The sequence below is a fragment of the Polyodon spathula genome, chromosome 5, assembly GCF_017654505.1.
Source record: "Polyodon spathula isolate WHYD16114869_AA chromosome 5, ASM1765450v1, whole genome shotgun sequence".
Taxonomy (NCBI): domain Eukaryota; kingdom Metazoa; phylum Chordata; class Actinopteri; order Acipenseriformes; family Polyodontidae; genus Polyodon; species Polyodon spathula.
This window is the reverse complement of record NC_054538.1, coordinates 31,813,125-31,831,529: the sequence shown is the minus strand read 5'-3', so window position 1 is coordinate 31,831,529 and position 18,405 is coordinate 31,813,125. Positions and strand designations below refer to the sequence as shown.

General features: G+C 36.8%; 2 protein-coding genes across 5 annotated transcripts in view; one reads left to right on the top strand and one right to left on the bottom strand.

Moving 5' to 3' along the window:
* Nucleotides 1-7,484, top strand: part of LOC121316402 (nesprin-1-like) — a 161,502-nt gene extending 154,018 nt beyond the window's left edge. The window contains exons 143-144 of the mRNA XM_041251476.1: nt 489-547; nt 6,198-7,484. Coding sequence (XP_041107410.1) covers nt 489-547; nt 6,198-6,438 — 300 coding nt within the window. The 3' untranslated portion in view covers nt 6,439-7,484. The remainder of the gene's footprint in view (nt 1-488; nt 548-6,197) is intronic.
* A 4,290-nt stretch (nt 7,485-11,774) lies between these two features.
* The window catches only part of LOC121315846 (estrogen receptor-like), a 49,289-nt gene continuing 42,658 nt past the window's right edge, over nt 11,775-18,405 (bottom strand). For 2 of the 4 annotated variants that reach the window (XM_041250338.1, XM_041250340.1), the window contains 3 exons: nt 17,758-17,790; nt 14,795-14,978; nt 11,775-14,457 (listed from right to left, as the gene is read on the bottom strand). In XM_041250338.1, coding sequence (XP_041106272.1) covers nt 14,322-14,457; nt 14,795-14,978; nt 17,758-17,790 — 353 coding nt within the window. In that variant the 3' untranslated portion in view covers nt 11,775-14,321. The remainder of the gene's footprint in view (nt 14,458-14,794; nt 14,979-17,757; nt 17,791-18,405) is intronic. The other 2 variants (XM_041250339.1, XM_041250341.1) reach the window with 1 other exon arrangement.

The window sequence follows — 18,405 nt, the reverse complement described above, 5'->3', positions numbered from 1 at the left end:
TTTTAACACAACCATGTTAACTTACTACATTTATTTGTTACACAAACCATGCCGAATGCAAGTACACCAATTTAGTTATTTTAGATCTTCTCTGCCACTGACCATCCTCGCCTTTTGAGAAGCCTAAATGTATCTAGTGGTTAATTAGGTAGCAAGCATTCTCAAATGTGTAATATTGCTATAACGAACCAACATGTTTTTTTTATTTTTTTTTGATTGCTTAATTGCGTGTGTATGTGTGTATATATATATATATATATATATATATATATATATATATATATATATATATATATATATATATATATAAACCTGCATATATGTGTGAATTCTACAGTATGAAAAGCCAGTATCCTTGTTCTGATGGGTTATCTTTCACATTCATTTGATTTTGTTGCTGCACTTTTTTGGTTTCTTTCATCAGTAGTTTGTCTTTATTTGCCTAGACTGAACATTCTCTTTCTTTACCCCCTGTTCATTGCAAACAGCCACGGGGCAAATGTAGTCTCTCACAGCCTGGACCCACTGTCAGCAGTCCACACAGCAGGTACCTTATTCTCCTGGTTTCTAGAACTCCGGGAAGATAATGGAATTCAGCTGTGATCCATTTAGGCTTGCCAAGGTTACAGTGTCTGATGTCATTCATACCGTTGTCTTAACTACCTGGACACTCAATAAGTTTGATTAAGATTGATAAAAACAACTTATTTGGCGTGATAATTTTGTTTTGATATGTACAACTGAACTCAGCAGTAGCCTTCATACTGTAATTGGTTTTCAGTCTTACAATGTCAAATCGCTGTTTGTGTTTTTGAACTTTAACCTCTGTAAACAATCACGGAAGCTCATGGCAATGGATTCCATCATCTTCTATCATTCTAGACACTACCTAGAAGCTAGGTAATAGGTGGGTTTCTTTCTACTAAGTAGTCTCTCTCCTCTGCTTCCATAGTCCTTGGCTGCTTTATTTTGCTGTCTTTCAAAATGCTGCTTCAAACACTTGTATCTGTCAATCACAATTTAAAATGAATAATCAACTTTCCTTCAGTGTTCTGTTGGTCCACTAGAGGGTAGCCTTAGAGTTCTAATGCTACCTTTTTTTACTACTCTTTTTTCCCCCCAGTAGCAATGCCAGCTGTGTCTGCAATGAACAATGTAACGGCAGAAACCATGCACGTGTTACATCCCTCCTTCTGTCACTAACAATGCTTTGTCTTCTTTTTAAAGCTGCAAAGTAGGACCACACCAGAAAGGTCTCCTATTTTAAAAACAACCACCTGGATGTACTTTCATCCTAAATTCCAACCATTCCCTTTAATTAAAAAAGGAACAAGGAAAGAACTGAATCCCAAATGGGCATCATAGATTGGATTGAAGTGTTCAGGCTGTAAAATAGTATAGTAAATATTTTCGTGAAACCTAAAGATCCTTCTAATGGATACGCAACTACAAATGTAGTCAAAGTATAATAAGTTACTGTAAACTCATAAGGCGCTAATAAATGAAGCCTTAAGCACATGATACTGCCAGGCAGGTACTGTGAAAATATATTTGTATCTAGTAAGTGTCAACTTAGAAGAAGTTTTGCAAAGTCGCTTTGTATTTATAAATTATAGTATTGGAAAGCTGTGGGTAGAACAATATGAATAATTCACTCTTAGAACTACCATAGATCCTCAAAATCCCTTTGTTGTGCAGATGTGTAGACTTGACAACTGCTGACCTCTGTATTAGTTACTGATTTGAAGTACCACCAATATCTCCTCCAGTAATAATTAACCAATGAGGTAGTCCTAATAAAACTGAAATATGATTCTGCTTTCCTTTTAACTGTAGCCTAGTTTTTACTGGCAGCACGCCCAGACCAATAAAATCCAATGTAAAGGAGTAAAATAATGATTTTAAGGATAATTGCACTTGCATGCAGAGTACAACCAGAATACAGTAAGCTTGTCAGTCTGCATTCTGTTGTTTTAATTCAGGCCATTTAAACTTTCCATTATGAGGACAGTTTACAATGAAAATACCCAGAGATAAGTAGGGACACTAAGAGCACAGAGTACAGTGTAATATGCACTGCACATTAAAATATCTTTTATTTCAGTTTTTGAGAACAGCAAACATGCAATTAAATGCATTCAGCAATGAACATTGGATTTGAAGGATCTGTTTAAAAACAAGCAAGAAAAAAAGGAAAATAAAGTATTTAATTTTTTTAGCAACAAGTTATCCCAAGATTTCCATATCTTCATTTTTGATAACTGTGCAAACCCCAAAATGAGAAACTGAAAGATGCAGTTCTTGAAGTTCTTTCACCAGCACTTGTTGATGATGATACTGAAGCCACTAACAAAGCAACAAAGCTTGTAAAACGCACTTCGATTCCAGGGAATCTTCTAACCTTGCTTTTACAACAAGCATGCTTTGTGTTTGTTTTTTCGACCTGCACTAAAGAAATATGTAATGCACAGTTGTTATGATTAAGCCTCTATCAGATGTTTGCAGCTTGCATTTCTGCCCACAATCTTTAAGGCTGGCAACACTCTTTATTAATATGTATGTTCTCAATGAAGTACAATATTGCACTCTTTATTAAGACAAACATGGAATAAATATGAGCTTTTACTGAATAGAAGTATTCATGAAACACACAAGCCAGATAGTTTGTGGATTTATAGTGGTATTTATCAAGGATTTATTGATAAATAAGAATATATATATAATATATAATATATATTATATCATATATATATATATATATATATATATATATATATATAATCTCGAAGACTAGTCTCACAGAACAAAAAACCAGAACGTTGACTTATGAACCAGCCAAACATCATTGGAACACAGTCTCTAGGCAACAGGTGGAAAAAAACATACTCAAATAACAAAATACAAATAAGGGGATTCAAGTTTGGTGGGGAATGTATTGGAAACTATTCCTATTATCTTCTAATGTAAAGCATATACGGCAAAGGGAGGGTGAGGGGTTACTGCCAGGGATTATTAGGAATTGGGTTTCTAGTTATTAGCATTATCAGTTTTGAATAAAATGAAAAATTGAAACTGTGAATAAGTGTATCAGTAGTTGCTTTCAGATTAGGAGACTGCATGGATCAGCCAGCTACCAGGTTAGTTTACATCTAGACAGCTGGAAATTGACATCTGCTTTGTCACATTGGCATTGTGTCTGTTTGGTAAGTAAATGCTAATTGGCTATGAAATAAGAACCAAATCAATTGAAATCTCCATAGAGACCAAAGCTAGCTGCTGGGTCCCATAAATGCTGCTCCTGAAGATACACCACTTGCGGTATAAAACTGCTAATTCAGAATGCAGTGCATCTGGAACAAAGAGAGACATGGAAATCATGGGACAGTTGTTTATTTTTTCTTTAGGAAATTTTCTGTGTTTGTGAATAACAATATGTTTCTTTATTTGATTTCATATCTGTTAGACACACAGCATTTACTGCGTATAATACTATAATACGTTATTAATAACCAATTTCTGCCAGTTGTTGGCAGATCTAAAATTGAGCACTGAACACAATTTGTCATACCACTTTAATGTCAAACATTAGGCAGATTAACATGTTCCAGGACATTGTCCTTTAAGAAGCCTGTGAATGTGTTCAGTGCACCCTTTGATTTTGCATTTGTTATAGAACTAAGCAATTAATTCCAATAATTTAAATTATAAAAGCATTTACATTTATATATCGGTATATCAGTCTCACCTTTTAATTGGTTAAACAGCTCATTTACAGCATAATGAAGCCCCACTTATAATTACACTGAGGCTGCCAACAGCGCTGGCTGGCTCGGAGCTCTGCAGAGGCCCTCATTAAGACTGACACATATTTTGAGAGTAACTGTTTCTGTGTGGAGCTGCTAGAGGGCTTAAAACTCTGTGCCTTGAGACCTGTGTGCTCTCTGAAACTGTGTCTTCAATACAGACATGGAAACGCAAGCTCAATGGTTATATTTAATTTCTAAAAGGATGCACGTTTTGAGTTTTTTTTTAAACCCTAACCTGTCAATGATAAGAGTGTAACAACTCTTGCAGATCATCCAACCAGGGGCTTAAAAAAGAATGTACACTGAAAAAAAAAAAATGCGAATTCGGACATTCCCTTACAGTACACTGTAAAGCAGTACAGTTATAGAATGTACATTTAGGACCTGGTTGGAAGAAGAAAACAGGACAGGAATGGCCCACCAGCAGTTTGACGTCTCTGGTTCTAAGGGGTATGTTCTTAACTAGTTCAGCTTCGTTTTCAGTTGACTTTCAAGGTCAATGTAAAAAAAAATATTGAAGAACTGGCAGGAGGGGATTTACATTAACAAACAAAAGTTCAGACATAAACAAAGGGTAGCTGCAATAAAGTGCAAAACATTCCATCATCGTGAGCACATCATGTAAGAACACTGCCTATCCGATGTGAAAGAAGCCTGCCTAGTTAGAGTGTAATTAAAGCACTGTGTGTTCCTCTTGTTCCTAACTCTACCTCATTAACTCCCAGCATTGGCATTCTTCAGAGTGGTGTTGTTGAACTTTTCCACAGAATGCTGTGATGCTGTTAAATTTGCCATGTCTTTTTAATACAGACTTAATGATCTTTTTTTGTTTGCAATTTGGGGTGTAAACCACATCACTAAGCATACTAATAAAGTGCATGTTTTGAAAAATATACTTTAGGTGGGATACCAAGCCCTCTGGAATAGGTCACATTTGACAGCATTTACAATTAATTACATCAGTGGGAACCAGAATTGTGCACCGTATTTTGTGGTATCCCTATATTAACTAAAAAATACACTAAAGTGGCTTATGAACAATGGAGACAGCCTTAAACCTAATCTCTATAGTTTAGCTGGGAACAAGTAGTCTTTCTGTTCCACTATGCAGTTTTGTAATACAGTAGTGTGAAATAGTTGCAGTGACGTTTCAATTACAAATGCTGCATCAGTGTGTAAAAGTGCTCAGTGCTGGTGCGTCATCACCTGTGATTAGACCTGCATATGATATAGATAGCTCTGTGGTAAAAATCACAAAGTTGTTAGGTTCCAATTATAGTCCTGCATGAAACTATCTCTTACATACATAAGTTCAAGGTTTCACTTTGGGCCACCTACCCCTTCAGATGTAATGGTAGCAAGAAACACATTCAGCTGAACAGCTCAGCATAGATAAAGTTAAAAGTGGACTTTTGTGTGTTAGAGTTAGTGGTGGTACTATATGGTAATATACCAGCTAAAATAAATTGTTTGAGGGTTAGCACAGGTCATACAGCCGTTGCATACAGTAATAACATTTATTGCTTACTGTAGTTAGTGTTTTTTTCTTTTTTAATTATGAATGAATTGGCTTTACTGTAATTACCAAACTATGAAAGATGCATTGCCCAGGCAGTATACAGCCAACAGAGAAGATATCATTCCACTGAGCAAGATATTACTAAACTATGTACTATGTGTTGATATAAGAATAGTACAAATATCTGTATTTTATATATGTATAACAATATAAAGGCTGTTTTTGATTGTTGATTCAGTGTAAGATCACACCACTGCATTTGTAAATATCTGTAATAGTTTATATCAATTCAGACATTTGGAGCACAGCAAGTATTATTCATGGTTTAATCTCGATTAGATGTATTTTATCAATGGGATATAGTTCTTTGACCAAGAAACATTTTTTATACTCAAAATGTAAGACTTCAGCAAATTGACATATAGCTTGTACAGTATGTACTGAAACTTTGCAAGTGTAAATACTGGGGATTCTTGAAGGCTCACCAGTCAACAATTTTGAGATTTCAAAAATAAGTATAATCTTGTATTTCAAAAATAAGTCTACAACTGATCACTTCAAGTGACACTGTAGTGCACTGTAAGTATACATGAAATTGTGTACTGTAGCTACACTGTACATTAACCAGAACATGTTTACTGTATAATTACAGTGTAACTAATGTCATGTTTCAGATCCAAGTCCAGGTACAGGTTGATCAATGCAAGTTCAGTCCAAGCCTTATGTTTTGTATAATATAGACTAGCCTGGACTTAAATCATCAGGACTTGAAACTAAACATGTTTAGCAGGTCGGTGTTTGAGAAACCTTTGCTCAGAAATGCTTCTAAATATGGATGCACTTTCTTGCTTTTACTTTTTTTTTTTCAATAGGCCTCACAGAAGTGGATCAGGTTCTTCCCATTCTGAGATGCAGCACCCTCGGCGTTCCCAGTCCTTCTTCCTTCGGGTGCTCAGAGCAGCTCTGCTGCTCCAGCTGCTGCTCCTCTTACTGATTGGCTTAGCCTGCCTGGTGCCGTTGACAGAGAAGGACTACAGCTGCACCCTGTCCAATAACTTTGCCAGGTCCTTCCACCCAATGTTGAGATACACAAACGGCCCCCCTCCAATATGAAACACTGATTCAAGATTGAATGACTTTTTTCTACTTTTTTTTTTATACAACCACTAAGTTGGTTGTCAAGTGCAGTGGAGTGTGGTGAGAGAATGGTGATGTGCCATTCATCATTTGATCTGCATAGTACAGTGGATGTGGTGCAGTACACAACGTGTTTTGCAACAGAACAGGATAGTGGTAAATCAAAGAAAGTAATCCTGTGGCTGGCGGAGGAAAAAATGAAATACTTTTTACCAAAAAATAATTGGCCTATTTACAGGTGTTTATTAATATTGTTGGTCTGTCGGTGCAAAGTAGCACACTGAATTTACACTTTGTATTTTTGGCTTAGTTTTCTTTTTTTTCAGCCAGTGAGTAAAGAGTTCATTATTGTTACATCAGTATTTTAACAAGAACAAAATGGTAGATAATTTAATGATGTGTAATATAACATTTTAAATAGCTTATATGCCAATTTTTTTTTTTTTTTTTTACATAAAATGTTTTTTGGCATGTCTTTATAGTCTTTGCTTTCAAATAAACTAATCATTGATAGTCAAATGCACAGTGTTTAAATGTGACAGCACTTTTTATTGATGCAGATAACTGGATGTAAGAAATAAAATCACTGGTGTAATTAAATGAGTATTTGATGTATAGCAAAATAATAAAATAAAAAGTTATTTATCTATGTACAGTTTGCTATGGCTGACTTTTTTAACTGCTTATTTGCATTTAATATACAGCTGACAATGTACAAAATTGGTTGTGTTGATTTTTTTGGGGGGGATATTTCTTATCAAACTTAGAACCGATTTAGACACAGTATGGAAAGGGTGAGGCAACTCGGTAAGTATTGTGGACAGGATGTGGGAATGATTTAGACCATTTTGGCCTCAATTGAGGTGTGTCCCCTGACACTGTCAGGGGTCAGCCAGGTGGGGTGATGGAGTGTAAGAGGGCACCGACGACCCCCTGCACCGCAAGCGAGCATCTTAACCACAATGCAAAAGAGCCATGCTCATCTGCATTCCTGATTGTAGAGCTTTTAACCTCATCTCACCAAAGGGACATTACAGAATCTGCAACGGCAGTGTATAGCACAACACTTTATTTAAGCAGTAGGTGTGCAATGGTGATAAATGTAACCTCATTTAGACACTGATGCATGTAGACACTGGTACCATAAACATCCCCTGCTGGTATTTGGAACAAGCCGGTTGTGTAAAAGGTTAAGGCAGCAGCAGCCTTGCACAGCTATGACACAGCTCCAGTTCATCTGAAAAGTCACTCTGGTCCTATAAACTAGTTGCAGGGGCTATCCTCTTCCTTCCCCTTCTTTCCTCTTTCCTCAAGTATTTAAAACTAGAAGACATAATGCCATGTTTGTTTCACAATTTCAAATAGCTTCAGCCATGCTTAGGTTTGTGTTTAAGTACAAATTGTGTCAAAATCACATAACTTGATTCATGCCAAAGCTGCCCGATTCCAGCCTTGCTGAAGCACCCCCAGATCATCACCGATCCTCCACCACATTTCACAGTGGGTGCGAGACACTGTGGCTTGTAGACCTCTCCAGGTCTCCGTCTAACCATTAGACGACCAGGTGTTGGGCAAAGCTGAAAATTTGACTCATCTGGGGGTGCTTCAGCAAGGCTGGAATCGGGCATATTTATCTTTGTGAAGGACGCATGAATCAAGCCAAGTACAAGGTTGTCCAGGAAGAAAACTTGCTTCCTTCTGCTCTGACAATGTTCCCCAACTCTGAGCATTGGTTTATCCAGTAGGACAATGCTCCATGCCACACAGCCAGGTCAATCAAGGTGTGGATGGAGGACCACCAGATCAAGATCCTGTCATGGCCAGCCCAATCTCCAGACCTGAACCCCATTGAAAACCTCTGGAATGTGATCAAGAGGAAGATGGATGGTCACAAGCCATCAAACAAAGCCAAGGTGCTTGAATTTTTGCGCCAGGATTGGCATAAAGTCACCCAACATCAATGTGAAAGACTGGTGGAGAGCATGCCAAGACTCATGAAAGCTGTGCTTGAAAATCAGGGTTATTCCACCAAATATTGATTTCTGAACTCTTCTAAAACATTAGTATTGTGTTGTTTAAAAATGAATCTGAACTTATTTTATTTGCATATTCGAGGTCTGACAACACACTGCATCTTTTTTGTTATTTTGACCAGTTGTCATTTTCTGCAAATAAATGCTCTAAATGACAATATTTTTATTTGGAATTTGGGAGAAATGTTGTCAGTAGTTTATAGAATAAAAAAAAAAATTTCATTTTACCCAAACACATACCTATAAATAGTAAAACCAGAGAAACTGATAATTTTGCAGTGGTCTAATTTTTTCCACAGCTGTATATATATATAAAGCTTTTTGATAGAAACTAGGGCTGTAACTATTAAAAATGTGTGTATATATATATATATAATTAGACATTTTTAATAGTTACAGCCCTAGTTTCTATCAAAAAGCTTTTCATAATCACAATAGCCTCTCGCTAAACTGGATATGTTTATCCGACATTAATTAGGAGGTGTCAGTTTAAAAAAATACGATAATTTAGAAATCATTGCACTGAAATAACACTAATGTGTTTTGGGTAGGCTACACGTTACATTATGAACAAAAATCTAAATCTGTACAGTACACCTATACATTATTATTATTATTATTATTATTATTATTATTATTATTATTATTATTATTATTTGGCAACCTAGATAACACAAAATAGATCATGGTGCCGCGTTGACAAGTTATGATACTTATAGATGGCCAGTCAATTCTCATTAATACGAATTTCAAAGGACCAGCAACACATTTTTCATTATACCACAGTTTTGATTTATCATTAGTAGCCATAAACCAAATGCATACTGTGTTTTTATTTGTTAGTCAGTGGTGCAGTGCTAAATTGTGCACAATTCCAAGCCACCTGCACATTAATAGACTATGGCACAGATACTCAAAAGGTTTGCGCATGGCGCAGAGGGTTATGAGTGTTGTAAATGGCAGTTATGCGCAAAATGTGCCTGTGGCAGAGCAAAGCTCTGCCCTTTTTAAATTGGCAGGGATGGGGTTAATTTCCACTACCTGCCTGGGTTTATTATGTTCAGGTGGCTGGGGTTGATTAGTTGATTAGGTTAATTAACGATCAATCAGAGCCCAACCACCTGACATAAAAGGAGGCCTCTGCTTGTCATTTGAAAAGAGGGAGTTGAGGAAGCAGGTTGGTGTTTATGGTTGCTTGAAAGTTTTGAATCCAGTGAAGGCATTTCCCAGCCTGGAAACCTTATTTTTTTTTGTAAGTTTTGTTTTTGCTTTATTTGTGTCTAAAGATCTTTGTTTTGCCCTTGTGCACTTTATTTTTGTGTTTTCTTTTTTTTATAATAAAATTATGATTTTATGAACTGCAGTCTGTCTCTGGGCCTCTTTCCACTTGCCAGCCTGCCACATTTCCATATTCAAAACGTATTTTTTGCGCTGTGCACAGATATAATGTATACATCGCACATATTGGCGGGAGTGGCCAACAATTTGCAAATCCTGCCATGTTCAAAAATATGCGCCAGGCACAAAACCAATTTTGCCATGGCACAAAATAACGCTTTAAAAAGTAAGCCTTAACTTTGAGCACATCATTCCAGCACTCACTCACCCAATCACTGAAGTGAAATACAGGCACAAATTGTGCGAGGGAATTGCGCATCGCTTCGATTATCTGGACCTAGGTGTGTTTCTGTATTCCTATACAGATGTTCAGAATGAGCTGGAGGGGTTAGCGGCACATTGGGGAAACTAGAAATGTCATAGAAATTTGTATTCAAGGCTTATAAGTACACCCTGCTTTTAGGGAAAAATAGGTATTTCACTGTTCACCTCAAAAATGCATTGAGCACAACTGTCAATGCACGAGAAGACTGGGAAATGCCAGCAACAGTGCGACTGTTTAAAACGTGCTTTCAAAAGTTCCTAACAAATTGATGCAATTGTAAGTGTCATAATTGCCTGCAGCTTTCGTACACCTCATTATAATATTTGAGAACCCTTATTTGCACTATCTCCGCCCACTTTTTGCGAATGTATGCAGGAATGCCCCAAATTATATATATCTACGCTTGAACCGCAAACAGAAACAGCTGCTGCAAAGGATTCCTTAAAAAGTTGCAAATAGAATTTTGCTTGTTAAGCACATTTGACCACAGGCTTCCAATTGCGACAGGCGCAACACTTTAGTACACCTACCCCAAAGAAGGATTTCTCATGGTAAATACTATAATGGATGACAAGTTTTCCATGTGTAGTCACACTGTAAATCTCAAGTGCTGTATAATTAATACATACAACGGGCTCTTCTGTTTTAAGCTTGATACCCGTTGAGGTTAATTTCAACTTCACAAACTGGAAATAATGAAGCTGAAAATTATTTTGCAACTTTTGTTTTATTTTTTAATTTAAAACACATGGTAAAATCTACATACTACAGTATATCTGTCTTTAAAATTAAGGTAGTTTTCTTTACAAATGTGCCAAAAAAAAAAAAAAAACAGTTTTCCCCAGCAAATTTAGCACAAAGCAAAAAACAATACAATAACAATAAACACTTTTTTTCACACAAAAGTGCACTAGCAGAAAAAAAGAACATCACAATATCTTTCATAGTTTTGAAAGAGGCTGCGTACAATAGGTAGTGCATTGACAAAGGTACGGAAGCAGTGTAATAAAAGTAGATAGTTTAGATATTATCAATACTCAGTAATGTGAACACAAGACTCTTTCTGCACCATAACACTTAACCCACTAATTAAGACAGGAGTCTATTATTGGTCACTTTCATCATTATTACCTGTACCATTACAGCTGTGATAGCAGCACAGCAAATACTTCTAATTGTTGACAAAGCAAAAGCAACTGGTCTCAGGACACAATTTGTTTGATGTAACCTTCATTACTAGAAGTCATCAAAGGCATCATACAATTCTAGTAAACAAAGGTTCACTGTTTGTCCAGAACAGATCCAAGGATTTGATGACAGTTAATACTGTATAAAACTGAGACAGATTTTAATCATTTCCTGATGATCTATTAACATTCAGTTCTAAACTACACCAACAGCTGGTTTATTCATAATCAGCCAGTTTTACTTTTGTTGTTGTTCTTGTTCTTTTAACCAGCACACCAGCTCTACAACAGGCTTAAACAGTACATTAGTAAAATCAAATGAATAGTTGTCTATCCTACATGTAATACAGCACAATACAAACCATGCTGTTGTGTTGTAGGCTTCACATTGTTGTAGGACGAGTAGATAATTAAATATTATTTTAAATTGAAACTAAATTATATCAGCATTTTTTTTTACATCTCAATAGAATAAATACTGTGTGCAACTTCAGACCTGTTGCCATCTACAATTTGTATGCTAATTAGAATTTTTCAGACCGGTATATTTACTTCTAAAATGTTTGTAAATAGGGCGTGACACATTGGAAAATACCATGACAGTCATCTCAATTCTCCTCCCTCAGTTTTGGCCACATTACCGACGCTTAGTAAATGAAGCCCATGGTCTTAAAAGACAATGTTAATTAATTTCAATCTCATGCCCTTGACACGTTTTTACATATTATTTTTGCTAAAGGACACAACAGCAATAAACCTTTTGGGCAAAACTGTCAATCAACTTGAAATGATGTACTGGACAAACCTGTAAAATTTGAAGTTTGGGAATGTAGCAGTGATGCGAATTGTACAAAGAATGAAGAGGTTAAATACAGTAGGACAACTTTCATAATTAAGAAAATAATGTATGTGATTATTTGTTTTGACATTTTAGATGCATTTATTTATGCACTCTATTGTTTCCTCTGCATTATTTGCCATAATAAATATTTGCTGGATAGCTAAATTCTTACATCCTTTTCTAATGTCTGCTTTAATACTAACATTTATTATTTCACGAAAAAAAAAATCAAAGCACTTTTCACTAGGGCAGGTGTGTCTGTAATTGAAGCCTGAATGATCATGGGATATTAATTACACCAATATAAACTATGTCTGAATAGTGTACAGATGTACCTGGTCTGTTAGATGTATGTTTTTACCATGTAAACTGGGTAGTGTAGGACTTAGGGCTATTTTTTCTGTTGGTTAACAAATTGGCAAAACATACATTCAGCTGTCTATTTACAGATGAGCAACACAATTTAACAGTAAGGTGCAGAACATATAGTATTCTTAACTGTAGTCATCACAGTCTAACAACAAAATGTACACGTTATATTAGTTTCATTGTTAATATGTATACTGTTACCAAGAAAAAAATAGAAAAGACTACCACTTGAGAGATGACATGTGACATGTCTAGGATGTCACATGATTATTGGGTATAGAATGCTGTAAGACGAAAATGAAAGACCGCTGAAATATTTATTATTTGATGTGGTCAAAACCAGGAGCGGGGTGATGTAGGTTTTAACAGGAGTTGACTTTAGAGCCTTTTTATAAACTGGCAGTCTATAAACATTTCTTGTATATATTACCTACGTTTGGTAGTACTTTAGATAATAGAGTAGAATAACTATGTAATATTGGGTTATTACCAATGGCTCCTACTTTACAGTAACTGTTGGTGAAACAAGTGTTTAATTACATGGAAACTGCCTTGTGAACAACATGTTGTTGCCTGGTGTAATTACTTTGTAACAACACAATTTGCCCACCAGCAGTTACCATGTATTTAAGTTGCCATTGGAATTTACTCAGTCATTACCATGGTTAAATGCATATATGCCCTTTAAAGTGCTACATTTTTTATTTAACACAAAAAGATCAGTTGCAACTCTATTCGTTATTAAGTGAGTAAGGCAATTTCAGAGGCATCTCTACAACATTGATATTTTTTAATAATTATTTGGTTTCGATGGTCTTTTACACTACAGATGCCAGTCATTTTCCAAGACTACTCATCCAATCAAAGCTTTACATTAGGGGTGTGCAGCTCCAGTTCTCCAGGGCCATTCCATAGCAGATTTTGGAGGTTATCGATTAAATAATCAAGGGTTTAATACCTGAATAGAGTTTTAAATGGATCAATAAAATAATTAAGGGTATGGTTGTAGCAAATCTCTAGGCTAGAATCCCCACCCCCCCAAGAAGTGCAGTACTGCTTTTAGTGTGTTATTGTCATAGAGATTACTATTCATTGTCACAAATGTGGGAGAAGGGGGGAAACTAGCCCCCTCATGGGTCCAAAATTGAGTAAGTTCAAAATCACACTGCAATAATAAACACTCAAAATGCATTGTCAACATGGCCTACCTGTGAAATTCATGAAATAACAAATCATAAAATGCGACAGGGTGTACTGTATTTGTGCTTAGAACAACCTTTATAACAATAATATTCTTTTCTTTATATCTGTGAGCCTGTCAGTTCATAATAATGTTATCCCTGTAAATTACAAATTAACATTTCACGTTGAAGGGTAGAGTGTACCATCAATTTACTTATGAATATAAAATGCAACACTGCTAGCCTAAAATTCCAGACAAACATTTTGTTTTTGTTAAATGAAATATAGGTCCCAGGAAGCTGGTCTTTGCGAAACACTTATTGATTCAAAGGCATTAGTTGTGAATCTGAAACACTCGCACGAAAAGACTACAAGAGACTACTACATTTTTCATATAAAAGATTATTTTGTCAGTTTAAGTGCTAGAGTGTGCTTACTCCAGTGATGATAAGGCTGAAGAAATGCAGTCCTGTGCTGTTAAAGCAGGTAGCATGCTGTTGGGGTTCAAGCCTGCAATGCTCACAATTATGCATGCAAATTCATCCCACTTCTGTCTGAAGTGGGCAGAGAATGCGATCCTTTACTCATCTTGTTGCTTTCTCCAGCTCACTGCCCCCTAGGAAATGAAGTCGGTGTGCATCCAGCATCTCCAGCAGTAAATCATAGAGGGGGACTATGTTCTTGCACTTTATGTTGTACAGGTGCTCTATGCCTTTGATGCTGTTATGAAAAAGACAACATCAGAGCATTAAAAAAACAACTGTATTTTAATAAGTAAAACCATGCCTTGCTTAGATACAATACAGTTCCCAAATTCTCCACTCTGGGTCATTTAAGTGTCTTTAACTTCCTAACCCTCACATATTACTGTAGGACAGGATATCTCTTGAAACAAAGTGGCCAAAAATTGCAGCATCGATCTTGAATTATTTTTCTGCAGTACTTTAAAACTATTAAGAAAGAACTCAAAGCAGCTGCTCCTATTTGCAACTCAGTATGTACCACATGGGGTTGGTGATGTCTCATGGAGGAAGTGCTGTTAGTTTTGTGTGCTCACCTCATGTGGCGGACATGTGAGAGAAGAAGGAGGAGCTGGGCTTGTCTTCTAGACTGCTGTTGCAGAGGTAAGCCTGATTTGGCGATGAAATGGATGAGAGTGTCTGTGATTTTATCCAGTAGTAGCTGAATGGTCTGGCTATCATGCAGAGCCTCATTGGTGCTGGAGAGAACGGAAAAGGCACCTGAAACAGGAAAGAAAATTAATTTTCTAGGACTTGTTACACTGAAAGTTCAAAAGGAAGTTTTCTAGACTAGTTTGTAATAACCTCTTCTCTGCATCACAAACTAACAATCAGAAACAAATCATGCCAAGTTGGCTCACTGTTTATTATGCATTAAACTGATTATAATGCTCAAGTCTCAGCCTGGTATTTTCTCAATCAAAGCCATTGACAAGCTAGATGTATACATTAGCTATTAGACCTATAGGGGGTTATTTTCAAAGGATATCTGCTGGAGGATCACATTGTTTTGACCATTTTTTTTTTTTCTGCACCCCTGTTTTTCCCACTGATTCAGTATTTTCCAAAGCTGCAGAAAACACGGCAGGACTCTATCTGCTAGTTTAGTTCATTAGTTATTCTGACGGTTTCTTTTGGCGGAATATGTAATGCTCTAAGAATCTATTTTCTAAAGACCAAATTGGTAGATAATGTAAACTTCCACCAGTTGGCTTTTCACCTATTTCAGCACAGTCAATACGACTATACGCCAGCAAGTCAGACATGTCTCCCTGGCATTCAACATGGATCATATGTAGGAAGCAGCTCTGTGTGTGCGTGTGGGCAGCTTTATAGTGCTTGCTGGGTCAAAAAAGTCTCCACAAGGCCATCTCTGCTCTCGATTGCTTGGTGTAAAAGCAATTCTGGCTTTAGGCGTGTCAGATCGAAGGATGATCACATGACCTCAGAATGTTTGTGCTGTGTGGAGACTATGCGATGAGGAGAACAAAACATAATTGGACGTTCCAAATTGGGGGAAAATAAAGAAAAATAATAATTGGTCACTCTAAATTAAAAAAAAATATACATCATTTATTTCAGGACTTATTAGACTAAAGCTCGTCTTCATCTGTGTAGAGAGAAAAAAATAAGCGTCCTGAAATAAATGATAAATGATTCATTTTAGCTTCTGTGCACATTCAAAAAAAGTTTTCATTCATTTTCATTCAAACCTATAACTCCCATAATTTGTTGAGATTATTTTATTTTTTTTTATTTTTTTTTATGTTGTCCTAATTAAACAAGTGATTGGTAAGACTGAAATAAGAATTTAACCTCTTGTTTCATTTGCGTATTCGATTGCATTTATGTAGCATTTGCTAACACAATTGCACTGGAAGTACTATTTTGGAGGATAAAACTGCTTAAATTCTCATTACTTATTCATTTAGAACCGCAGAAAATTGTGCATGAAATGTGATCCATTTCAGCGGATTTTGCCGTTTCCACCTAAAATGAAACCGCTTTTGAAAATCGGGCCCATAAAATCCTGAAATATATTTTCGGATCAATTCCAGCAGATCGTCTTGAATAGAACACCAGCGAAGACTTATCATACCACTTAACAATTAGCCAGTTAACAGGCAGCAATGCCATTATAAGCCACATTTGGGGGCATCAAAGACCAGTGCTCTGAAATAATAGGACATGCTCCAAGTGTGTGATGGTCCCCACTGGTGTTGAAAAGGTTAATCTGGGAAGTAGAGTGAGGCTCACAATGTGGGGTGTGCCCCCCGGTTAGGGAGGTAGAGTTATAACAGGCATTGTTGGCTAATGGTGTGCCTAGGCTGGGGTCAGCTGTAGGGTATTAGAGAGTTAAAACCTAAATAATTAATTACAGTTTTGTAAAATCTATTCCCCAGTAATTTATTCTGTCTCTAAGAGGAAGATAAGAGGTTCAGAAGCCTACAGCTTCTTTTTACACTACACCTTTAAATTAAATATGTTTGTTTGTATTATGATTAACATTATTTGTTCAGTTACTAAAAATGGTATATTTTGTTTCCTGTGTATTAAATGTTTGTCCTTAATCTGTTACCTTGATTTATGGTATAATAAGTGTAGGGTGCTGTAGCAGGGGGAGATCTGTGCTGACTCTGCTGGCGTGTTCACAGGGCTGCAGGAAGAGGGCGGCAGTCGTCCAACAACCGCCTGTGAGTCATGGCAGTTACACGGGGAGGTGGGAAAATGGGTGTGTGGACTTTCCCCCCCTCTCTGAATGGCTGAGAGGCGAGTCTTGGGAGATTGTTAGCCCTATAAAATAATGCTCTGCTGTTTCCTCAGGTCTGCCCTTTTAAACGTGCAGAGAGTGCGGAAGCGCTGGTCCACGACCGAGAACCAGTTGGAGAGAATGAAACAGAGTTTCAGAGCGAGACAGCGAGGGTGGGGAACCCTTGGGCAGACCCCTAAATATTATAGCTGAGCAGGCTAGTTAGCTGGCAGCGTAGGACGATGATCCGGGTCGCACAGGCAGCGGCGACCGGGATATCACTGCAAAGTGCAGCACCTTTTCTTTGTAGTTTTGTTACTGTTTTATTTTCCCTTTTTCTTTTCGCCTTCTATTCTTGAATTATTGTTTGAAGCACCTGCGAGTGCGTTTGCACCCTGAACTGTTTTACCATTATTTGATATTCCCGTGGTTCTGTTTACCATAGTTGGTAAGCAGACCACGGACCAGCAACGCCATCTGCGGGCTAAACGAAAAATAGCAACCCAAAATAAAACTGGGCACCTGTGCGGTGTTGCCAAATCCACCTGTCTGTCTCCTGTGTCAGTGAATTACCCACCACCCTTCCACAGGTGCTAATACCTTTGTCTGTGAGTAGGCTATACATAAAATTGCAGATATTTATGCTTAAGTTACAATTTGAATCATCTCTGGTGCCATGTTGAGAGTTGCTATTTGATCAATAATGTCATCCCTCATCTTATTTTTTCTCTATTTTAAAGTATGACTCACTTGAATGATGCCCGCTTGAATTGATCTGCAAAACTGCAAAACATTAAATTGCAACTGTTAATTTTTGTGAAGTTACAAATTATATACAGTTATATCCTACAAGAAGCAAAGGATCCCAATACAACAACAGCTATATTGATTAAATTAAATTCACAAAGTAAAAGAGTTCTTTGCAGGTAGGCAGACAGCAATTTTGTTTTGCTAACATACTCTCATGAGCGTGGGTGTCCTTGATGCTTCAGACAGGCTGTCACCATGGTATTTGAAGATAGATTTAGAAAGTTACCACAGTAATCAAATATACTGAATCCTAGTGAGCCACTAATATCCTGCAATGTCAAAACACTTAAAAGGTGCAAAACTGCTAGTGAACAGCAAACTCACACACTATGAAACTGAAAAGGTATTGGTTGTTTTCTTTAAGCAACAATACTTCAGGCATCTCTAATTTGTAGGCAATGGGTCAAATCGGACCTTTATTTAATTGTTTATATATTATTTTTTTCCAGCTTGGCAGCATTCTTGGTCATTTGTCCACCAAGACAACACCTCCGTGAATTGTTAAACAAAATATCAATAATCAATCAAAACTGCCCTGCTACAACAAGTGAGTGACCTTTTATTTGAATACAAACACTGGATGTCTCA